General features: G+C 37.7%; 1 protein-coding gene across 1 annotated transcript in view; it reads left to right on the plus strand.

Moving 5' to 3' along the window:
• RORA (RAR-related orphan receptor A) overlaps positions 1-9,714 on the plus strand; it is a 31,819-nt gene extending 22,105 nt beyond the window's left edge. Inside the window, exons 4-9 of the mRNA XM_008580349.1 lie at positions 2,273-2,394; positions 4,091-4,223; positions 4,885-4,992; positions 6,539-6,649; positions 7,601-7,713; positions 9,354-9,714. Of these exons, the coding sequence (XP_008578571.1) occupies positions 2,273-2,394; positions 4,091-4,223; positions 4,885-4,992; positions 6,539-6,649; positions 7,601-7,713; positions 9,354-9,518 (752 nt within the window). The 3' untranslated portion in view covers positions 9,519-9,714. The remainder of the gene's footprint in view (positions 1-2,272; positions 2,395-4,090; positions 4,224-4,884; positions 4,993-6,538; positions 6,650-7,600; positions 7,714-9,353) is intronic.
• Positions 9,715-10,124: the final 410 nt, after the last annotated feature.

The raw sequence follows: 10,124 nt of genomic DNA on the forward strand, positions 1-10,124 counted from the left end.
ACCCCCCCCCCCCCGCTTCCCTGGGAACACCCTTCACCTTCATTATGGTTTTTCGTATGTGCGAAAATTGGTTTACGTTCTAGAAACGGTCTTATATAGTGAGAGCTTTGTCTATAGGAGATAGTTTACTACGTTATTTCCACATTTATTTTCTCATTTCTGACTCTCCATTATTTTTGTCTTTACTCCCCTCTTCACAAATGTCATTGACTCTAAGACATAATTTAGGGCTTCTCCTTCTTTCTCTGTTTCTGTCTCTTTCCTTCCTTTAAATTTTTTCGGTTTTTTATGATTTTTTATGTTATTTATTTATGCTGTTTTAGTGTCTGAGTGTTGCCACGTAGGGTCGTTAAGGTTTATTATGTTTCAATGTCTCTAAGGAGATTCTAGTTTCAAGCTCCATTTAGGCAAACCTGCTCTATTTTCATACAAATAAGTTTGGTTCTGTTTGTCAAAAGCAGTAACAAATTTCCAGATAAGTGAACACTCTTACTAGTGTTGCCAAGTCTGCGTTCAGTACCATTCTTTCAAATGTATTGCCCTATTATACATTCAGGACCCTGGAAGGGGGTCATTTTTTGAATATGGTCATGAATATGGTCTTTTTATGAATGAATATGGTTTCATATTCACAGAATCTTGTCAGTTCTTCTTTTAAAGTACTTCTTTAATCATCCTTCCCTTCAATAACAGTTTTTACCAACCTGCTGCAAGCTCTTGTCTCTCACAGCCAGATTCCAGCGGCCTTCTAATCAGACCTCCTGCCTCAGTCTCCCTGTGCTCCAATCCACAGAGAAATAGAACACAAAACTGCTTGCTCTGTTTCCCCAGATACAGTTTTCAACATGTCAGCTCCCACTTGAGAATCCTGCTGATTCCTTCTGTTACATCAAGTCCAAACTCAATCCATAACATTCAAGAGGCTTCAGGATTTGGACTCTTATTTACCTATATTTCTATTTCGACACTATCACTTTATCACATCTGCACAGCCTCTGCAAATGCCATACTTGACCCCTCCTATGTGGAACTGGCCCACCTCTGGACACCACTGACCTCTCTTTCCAATCCTACCCATCCTTCAGGATCTAATGCAGATGTTCCTCTTCTGCCAAGAAGCGTCCCCTAAGACATTAATCTCTCCCTTTCCTTGTAGCACCTATTATTTTGTTCTTTATCTTCTGATATAATTTAACTTTATACTTTCTTATCTGATGTTTTGAATTGTCCTTTCAGTGTGTCCGTACATGTTCACCAGATTATAAGTTCCTAGAGAAAACTTCTTTGGCATCTGTTTATTATCTTCAAATCCCTGACACTGAAGTACAATAATAACTAATGTTTACATAACATATGCTATGTAATTCTCCCTATTTAAGTGCTCAACTCATTTAATTCTCATAGCAACCCTATGAAATAGATAGTATTTTCCTCATTTTACAAATGAGGAAACCAAAGCACAGAGAGGTTAAGTAACATACCAAGATCACACAATTACTAAGTAACAGAGCTGAGATACAGATGTAGACAGTCTATCTCCAGAATCTATCTCTTAACAACTGTGCTATACATAGTCACATGGTAGGCCCTCAGTAAGGCTTTTTCTGTTATTTGCAGGAAAAACAAAAGAAATGCATAATTCCATCATAAAAGATTATTGTTTCCTAGTTTTTCAAGAGTAATCCTTCACAGATGGCAGATGTGTCTTTATAAAAATGCAAAGAAGAGGACATGTCAATCATTTCCCGTATCTGTCTAGGTCAATATTTGTTCGTTTCCTGACATTGGTGTAAAGGCACAGAAAAAGGCCGAAGTTATGAGAGTCTTTGAAGTCACCAAGCCATGTCTTGAAATGTTGGCATTGCAAAGTCCCTGTCCTACATCCTCCTGTTCCCAAATACAGAATATAGTCATGTACTACATAATTACATTTCGGTCAGCGATAGAACACATATTTGACAGTGGTCAGAGCAACAGGCCATATGCCATATAGTCTGGGTGTGTGGTAGCTGTCCCATCTAGGTTTGTGTAAGTACACTCTATGATGTTTGCACAATGACAAAATCGCCTGATGATTCATTTCTCAGAATATATCCCTGTCCTTAAGCAACTGTAGCTGCAAATTGTCTGTTTAAATATGTAAAGATAATAAAAACTGGATCAGCATGTTGCATTGTACTTGTTACTTATAAAAGCAAGTATTTAGTAGGGGAACCACTGATTATCTAAGAACTTGGCTTTTTATGTTTGTGATCTCTTGTTTTCTCCTTAGAACACCTTGCACAGAATATATCTAAATCACATCTGGAAACCTGTCAATACTTGAGAGAAGAGCTGCAGCAGATAACGTGGCAGACCTTTCTGCAGGAAGAGATTGAAAACTACCAAAACAAGGTATAATCTGAGGAATTTTTCCTAGGATTGAGGCAACATGGGGAAGGGTATTGTGCAGGAGATTTGGTCAAGAGTTCAAACAGACCAAAGAATGACTATCTTTCATCAGATACCAGATTTCTGTCTAAAAATCTTTCTTCTAGAGCTAATCAGGTTCTTGAAGCTTTGCTGTCTTACTGAGATGCCAGTGTGCAAAATTTCAGCGATAATAAACAAGTTCCATTGTGTTGTATAAGTGTACACATATCTCCTTCCATTTGTCAACAGGGAACTAGATTAAACAGCTTCCAAAAGCCCGAGTGAATTGGGATTTGTCTCAGTATCATAATGGAAGATTTTAAGGTCTGAAAGTTGATGTAAAATAATCTCAGCCTCATATTTCCAGAGGTTAACGTGCAGGAGTTTAGAGAGTGTGTACAAAAACAAGGTTTGGAAGCTATGGTCATAACTCCAGTCTGAACTTAGCAATATGAGGCTGACAAATAGTGCTGCTACTGATCTTTTTTACAAAACACCCTGACCAATAAGCCACTAAAATGGAAGGGCAAGCTGGGGAGTGGGAACTTTTGATTACCCATTCTACCTTTGGTCAAAAAAAATGCTGTGCTTTCTTCCAATAACTGTAGAAATTTAGGCTTCATAAGGACCATGGAGATTATCTAGACTAATCCTCCCTTTCATTTTACGTATGAAGAAACTAATATCCCTTGGTATATGGCTGGAGAGTGAAAACATCAGGACCAGACCCTGACTCCTGGCTCCTAATTCACGGTTTCTTCCACCCCATTATATTGGGGGAAACAAGTGAGCAACACAACAGATCCAGGTCACCCTGAAACTGAACTGGAAAGTGCATATATAAAAGGAAGTTAACAGAACAGGTTAGGAATAGCAACACCTCACTTTGCCTTTGAGGTAGCTGGTAATGCCAGCAGCCACAGCTATGAAGGAGAAGCAAGAAAGCAGTGAGAAGCAACAAGTGTATAAAATGGGATTTCAGAGGCAGAGATGCTTGGATTTGAATACCAGCTCCTACACCCATCAGCTGTGAAACCTCTGTGAGCTTTAGTGTCCAATTCTAGACAATAGAAAATGTTCTTATGAAAATGAAATAAGACAAGGGTGTCATAAAGCACCTAGCTCATAGTAGGTGCACAATAAATTTAATCGACTCCTCTTTTCTTCCCTTCCCCCAGTAAAGTAGTGGTAAATTTTCCAAGGTAAAATAATTGCTTAAAAGGAGACCCTACGTTGCTTCTCTCTGGGGCCCTGGGCTGAATCTGTGCCGTGTATTGCTTCCCTGACTCTTCTTTTCAGCTCTGCTCCAAGTGTTCCTAACATGTTTCCCCGTCCCTTTGCCACCAAAAATGTCAGAGAGAGGAATTGGAGGAGTTGAGAAAGGATGTGAAAGCGATTGTTATAACCCAAATAACTGGGCAACTGTTTATTTTTTAATCATCTGGGCTTTTTAGTCCCTTTGCCACCAAAAATGTCAGAGAGAGGAATTGGAGGAGTTGAGAAAGGATGTGAAAGTGATTGTTATAACCCAAATAACTGGGCAACTGTTTATTTTTTAATCATCTGGGCTTTTTTAATCTATTTCCAAAGAAGAATTTTACAAAATAGGAACAGTCAAAGCAGTTGTGTCATGGATATCGGGTAACCATGTGTGTTCATGTGTTTCCCCCTTTAACAGCAGCGCGAGGTGATGTGGCAGTTGTGTGCCATCAAAATTACAGAAGCTATACAGTATGTGGTGGAGTTTGCCAAACGCATTGATGGATTTATGGAACTGTGTCAAAACGATCAAATTGTGCTTCTCAAAGCAGGTATGTGCTTTGCAAGTGCATTTTGAGATCTCTTCTTAACCTGATTTCACCCGCTTATTAAAGAAATGCTTGGTAAGGAAGGTGTCAGGAACAGTTTTTCTCCAGTGAAAATAGCTCAGGTTTTTCTTAGCAGAAACTGAATTCTTTTTAAAGGCTTTTGAGCTATGTTCAGGAAACCTTTCCCCTATTTTGTGTCTATTCTGAGTGAAAAGATTAATTTGAAGGATACCTGCATTTCCAAATTTTACCATCTCCTGAGTTTTGTTTCTACACTCCAAGTCCTCTGGAGTTTATGGATGAGTTGTTTTGAAGAAGGTTGTAGAACGCAGAGAGAGATCCCTGTTTTTGATTGATTGTTTTAATAAATATGAGTAAGTATTTTCCTAGAAACTTTGAGACTCTACGTTGCAAACTAGAAGAATGCCAAGGAAGTAATTTATAAATCAATCCTTGGTTCAGTTTAACAGGCCTTAGCTTCAGCGTAATAATCTTTAAAGACAGTAGCAAACCCTGCCTTTTGGGCAGATAGCAGACATGACTGAGAGCCCACTAGCCAACCCGCACACAACACCCACTGTGCTGTCTCCGAAAGAGATCTCTACGTTAGCACCTTACAAATGATCTAACATCGAATGACCCAAACCATTCTGCCTCTGCTTAGGTTCTCTAGAGGTGGTGTTTATCAGAATGTGCCGTGCCTTTGACTCTCAGAACAACACCGTGTACTTTGATGGGAAGTATGCTAGCCCTGACGTCTTCAAATCCTTAGGTAAGGGAATCTCACGGTACCTTATCTTTAAATCAGGGATACAGGAAAAGATGTGGGTTGGGCGAAAGCTTTGATTGGACAAAGTGGAAACTGGTTACTTGGGAACAAAAATTAAAGGATCTTATACCTATTTTATTTTATAGTTAGTCACTGTAGAAGTCACACAGCTCAAATGCTTTTTGTCTATATTACATGTAATGATCTAAAGTTTCATTTTATCTAGCTGGTAATCAAAAGGATTTATATTACATGTCCTTCTAGTTCCCTTCCAGATTGTAAGAAAATAGATTTGCAGGGGATATATATTCAGATAACTTAGAGGATGTGATTTGATACATAAAATCAAGCAAAGAGCAAAAAGTCTGTCCTCCCATACCTCTCCAACAATAACCATAAATGAGAATGAAATGCAAATATCAAAGAAATAAAGTATAGCTAGGTGAAACTATAACATATATTTTATAAATAAATTATTTTGGATTTCTGTAATTTAAATAAAGTGGAATATAGTCATTACAAAGAATGGGAAGGTATCGAGGATATGTTATAAAGTGATTTTTTTTTTTTTTTTTTTGTCTTTTGTCTTTTTTCCGTGTCCGGCAACAGATCGCAACCCTCAGTGTTGCCCCCGTACCGGACCGGGGACCGGCAACGGGATTGCAACCCTCGGTGTTGCTCCCGCACCCCGCTCAGCCAGTGAGCAGGAACCGGTCCATATGTGGGATCCAAACCCTTGGATGGGAGCGCCGCTGCGCGTCCCAAGCGGCGCACTATCCAGTGCGCCACCGGGCCAGCCCTAAAGTGATTTTTTTTTTAAAAAGTTACATGACAGAAGTTTTATATAGTTTAGTGTAGTATAGCCCATTGCCATTTAAATATATGTACATAATATGCAAATCTAAAAGAATAGACACCAAACTTAACCAGTCTTTTGGAGACTGGATTATTATTTTAGGAGACTTTTACATTCTATGTTTTCAGTTCGATAAATAATTGTGATAGTTTCACCCCAGAATGTGTCGTTTGTTAAATATTTTTAAGGGTGTTTTAGGTAAAAGAGAGTTGAAAGCAATGAATTTGACATTTTACTTAGATTGTAGCTGTTAGACTCTATTGGTTAAAAGTCTGGACTCTGCCGTCAGGCACCCTGGCATTGAATCTCAGGCTGTACTTCCTACCTGTGTGACCTCAGTATACTACTTTTCTCTCCAAGTCTCAGTTTCCTCACCTCTAAAAAGGGGATGATAATAATAATACCTCCCTCATGGGACTGTTGTGAAATAAGAGGAAACTCAAAGAAATCTCGCAGAGCAGGACTTGACATAGTAATCACACTACAAAAGTTCACTTTCATTTGAATGATGGTGGTGGTGATGATGGTTGGCTAAATAGATTTTTTTCTTAAGATTTCAAGCTATTAATCTGTATAAATGTTATTACTGTCCCCTCTGATCTTCAACCACTAGATCCCTCTTCACTTTCTTCCATATTTTTCTCCTAAGATGATAACCAAAATCCTACACTGTCTGTATTTTAATTTTGGCAGGTTGTGAAGACTTTATTAGCTTTGTGTTTGAATTTGGAAAGAGTTTATGTTCTATGCACCTAACTGAAGATGAAATTGCATTATTTTCTGCATTTGTACTGATGTCAGCAGGTAAGATAACCACATAAAAATAAAATGGTTCTAAAATTGTCCAGGTAAAGAATTTTTACAAGGTGCATAACATTTAATGGCTATAGAATATATGGGGGGTTACCAAGAGGGGATGCCACCTTTATTAAATCTAATTTTAAGTTTTTCAAATAATATCCTTACACACACTCTCTCTCTCTCTTTTAAGGAGACCTCATCCTTTCAGATAAAATGTTAAATCATTTAAGAAATGAGAACTGAATAAAACCAGAATTAACCTCCTGATACCAAGAGAAATGCTATAGTAGAGTACAGTTGCTCTTCTCAGCACAAGTCTCCAAGATAACATGGTTTTCAAGACATCCTACTTTTTAAAAAAAAATCCATTTGGATGTCATACATAAGTTTCTCTGAATTTAATCTATGTTTTCAACCAGTACTGCCTCTTAGGGATAATCACTTTTTCAAATTTGGTATCTTCCATTTAGAATTATTACACGTAAAAACTTTCTTCTAAATTAACCTTTAAGTCATCTTGAATTCTATTGACAATTTTAGTTGCCCTTGATTATAAGGCAATATTCATATTTTCCAAAAAGACTAGTAGGATGGATATAAATACTTCACTCAGAAATACATGTAATTATTAGAAAGGATTGAGGGGCCATGGGTAGTTTGATTTGCATTTGTACAAGTATGACCTTATATTTAAATGGTTATCTTTCAGAAGAGGAGAATTCTCACTTCCTTTAAGTATCAGTAAGAATGGAAAGATTTAACATCCTGTTTTATAACTCTCATAGATCACCATTCTACCCCTTTAGGAGCGAATTTTGAAAGAGCAGTGAAACTGGCCTGTGAGTCTCTAAATATGCATTGTGGTGTAATAATCTCTATCTAAGAATCAGGAGGAATGGGGTGTTCTGACACCATGTTCTAAGAATACTAAAAAATATCATTTTTAATGTCTAGATCGCTCGTGGCTGCAGGAAAAAGTAAAAATTGAAAAACTGCAACAGAAAATTCAGCTAGCTCTTCAGCATGTCCTACAGAAGAATCACCGAGAAGATGGAATACTAACAAAGGTGAGAGCCAAAGGTCTCCAGTTGGCATGGCCTGAATTATCTCCAGGCATAGATCATGCTGCCAGCGGCCCTTGGAACCCATATGACCAGTCCCCAAAAGGATCAGTCAGCAACAGGCTATTAAAAAGAAAGCAAGCTCCATTTTAAAAAATTCTTTGGGGCCAAAACTCATTATCCAGGTTAAATTCTATTTATTATCATTAATTACAAAGTGTCTTGCAATATTATGGCAAGTGTAGAAAAAAAAGTTTTTTAAGCTTTAATACATCCTGAAAATGCTCCTTCTATTCCATCAAAGTTGAGCATAAAGCAGAGTTAATGTTCTACATTGATATAAATTAGAAAAATAATCTTTGAATTTAGAAGGAGGAAGTTATAAAGGACTAAAAGAGTTAATCAGCATAACCATATATTCTAATATTAGTGCTATTTCCATTAAATTCATTAGTAATTAACAGTGAATGACTTTTTTATTTTCTTCATCAAATTTCTCATTTTTACCGTTTTCAAAGCATAAGATTTCATTTTTGCTAATTATTATCTTTCACAATAAAAATGTAATTAGGATGTCAATCTAAAATAAGCTAATATCCCTCAGTGTTAGTGCTAGTAGTGTGTATTTGGTCTTAGAAAAAATAAGCCCAATTCTTTCTTGATTATTTTATGTGTTGTATTGTGTGAGAGGATGATTTGAAAGGTTTTTGGTTTTGTTTTCTTGTTTGTTTTTGTTTTCTTTTCTCCTGATAGCTAGGTCAGAAAAGGGAAATTGGGGGTTAACTGCTGTTTAGTTTACTTTGCACCTGTGAAGTGATTGCCTGGGGCAGGAATGGGAAATGGGAGAGAGAAGAGCCCTCCAGAGCTTCATTCACCCTCCTCTCCGTCTTCCTACCCAAATACAAGGGTACCATTAGGTTCTTTTATTATAGAGAGTGCCTAACACATGGACAAGATCTAGTGAAAATGTTTCCTAGAGAGGATATTCTGGGTTGAAATAGTAAGTATTTTGCCTATGTATAGTACATTAGTATTCAAAAGCATTTCTGCAAATCATGCAAATGGTCAATGCTGGGACTTCCATCCAGGCCTGACTGTGTTCTTTTCCTCAGACCCAGGATTGCTTTGTTATAGGCAAAACTCCTTATCGAGAAGAAATTTGTTGTCATTGGAGTTAACTAGTACTAGCTCCGCATAAAATGTGTAGGGAATGCAGTCATCTCTAGGTGCAGGGCCCTCACTACCCTCAACTGCCCCCTCGCCCTCTTCTCTATCACCAGGCCTCTTCCTGTTCCACAGTGGCAGGGGGCAGGGTTCTGTATGGTAGAGCAGAAAGCATCTTGGAATAGGAGGAGGTGAGAGCCTTGGGTTCTCAGCTCAACTCTGCCACTGAGAAGCTTTGCCAACTTTTGCTTATGAACATCACTTTGGGTTATTAAATTATTCATCAAAACAAAATCATATTGAATGTATACCTGGCACTTTAGGATATGACAGTATCATCATTTATCTTTACCAATTCTCTATTACGGACTGTTTCAGTTGCTTTAAATGTATTTCATCATTATAGACAATGTTGTAAAGATCATCCAGATTCCCCGGTCTTTGATTCTCATGCCTTCTCATGTCCTTTCTTCCACTTACAGTTAATATGCAAGGTGTCTACATTAAGAGCCTTATGTGGACGACATACAGAAAAGCTAATGGCATTTAAAGCAATATATCCAGACATTGTGCGACTTCATTTTCCTCCATTATACAAGGAGTTGTTCACTTCAGAATTTGAGCCAGCAATGCAAATTGATGGGTAAATGTATCACCTAAGCACTTCTAGAATGTCTGAAGTACAAACATGAAAACAAAAGACAAAAAAATTAACTGAGACACTTTATATGGCCCTGCACAGACCTGGAGCGCCACACACTGCACATCTTTTGGTGATCGGGGTCAGGCAAAGGAGGGTAAACAATGAAAACAAATAAAAGTTGAACTTGTTTTTCTCATGCATATGATTTCCATTATGCCTACAGATATATGGACCCTTTTTCTGTCTCAACTTCTTGATCGTTGACCTCTGTTTACAACAGAAGGAGGGTACTAAAGTCAGAGGATTTCCTTTTCTTGTAGCTCACTGCCCACAGACTTTCTGCAGAGTCCCCAGTCTGTCAGTAACAACAGAGTCCAGCAAGAATCGGTGACTTGTGTGCATAGCGGAGGTTGCAGCATTACTTTGCACAACTTGCTCTTTGTTTCATGAAGGAAGTTTTTATTTTTTCACCGATTATTGCCAGTCAGCAGGATGGCATGAAAAGGGTCCATAGCACTAGCAACAATAGCATTATAATATATTACAGGGTAAATGGGCATGAAGACTATATATAGCTAAAAGAGATATTGTTTATATATTGTTTTAATTA

Source organism: Galeopterus variegatus, unplaced genomic scaffold (genome assembly GCF_000696425.1).
Source record: "Galeopterus variegatus unplaced genomic scaffold, G_variegatus-3.0.2 Scaffold2072, whole genome shotgun sequence".
NCBI classification, from domain to species: Eukaryota; Metazoa; Chordata; class Mammalia; order Dermoptera; family Cynocephalidae; genus Galeopterus; species Galeopterus variegatus.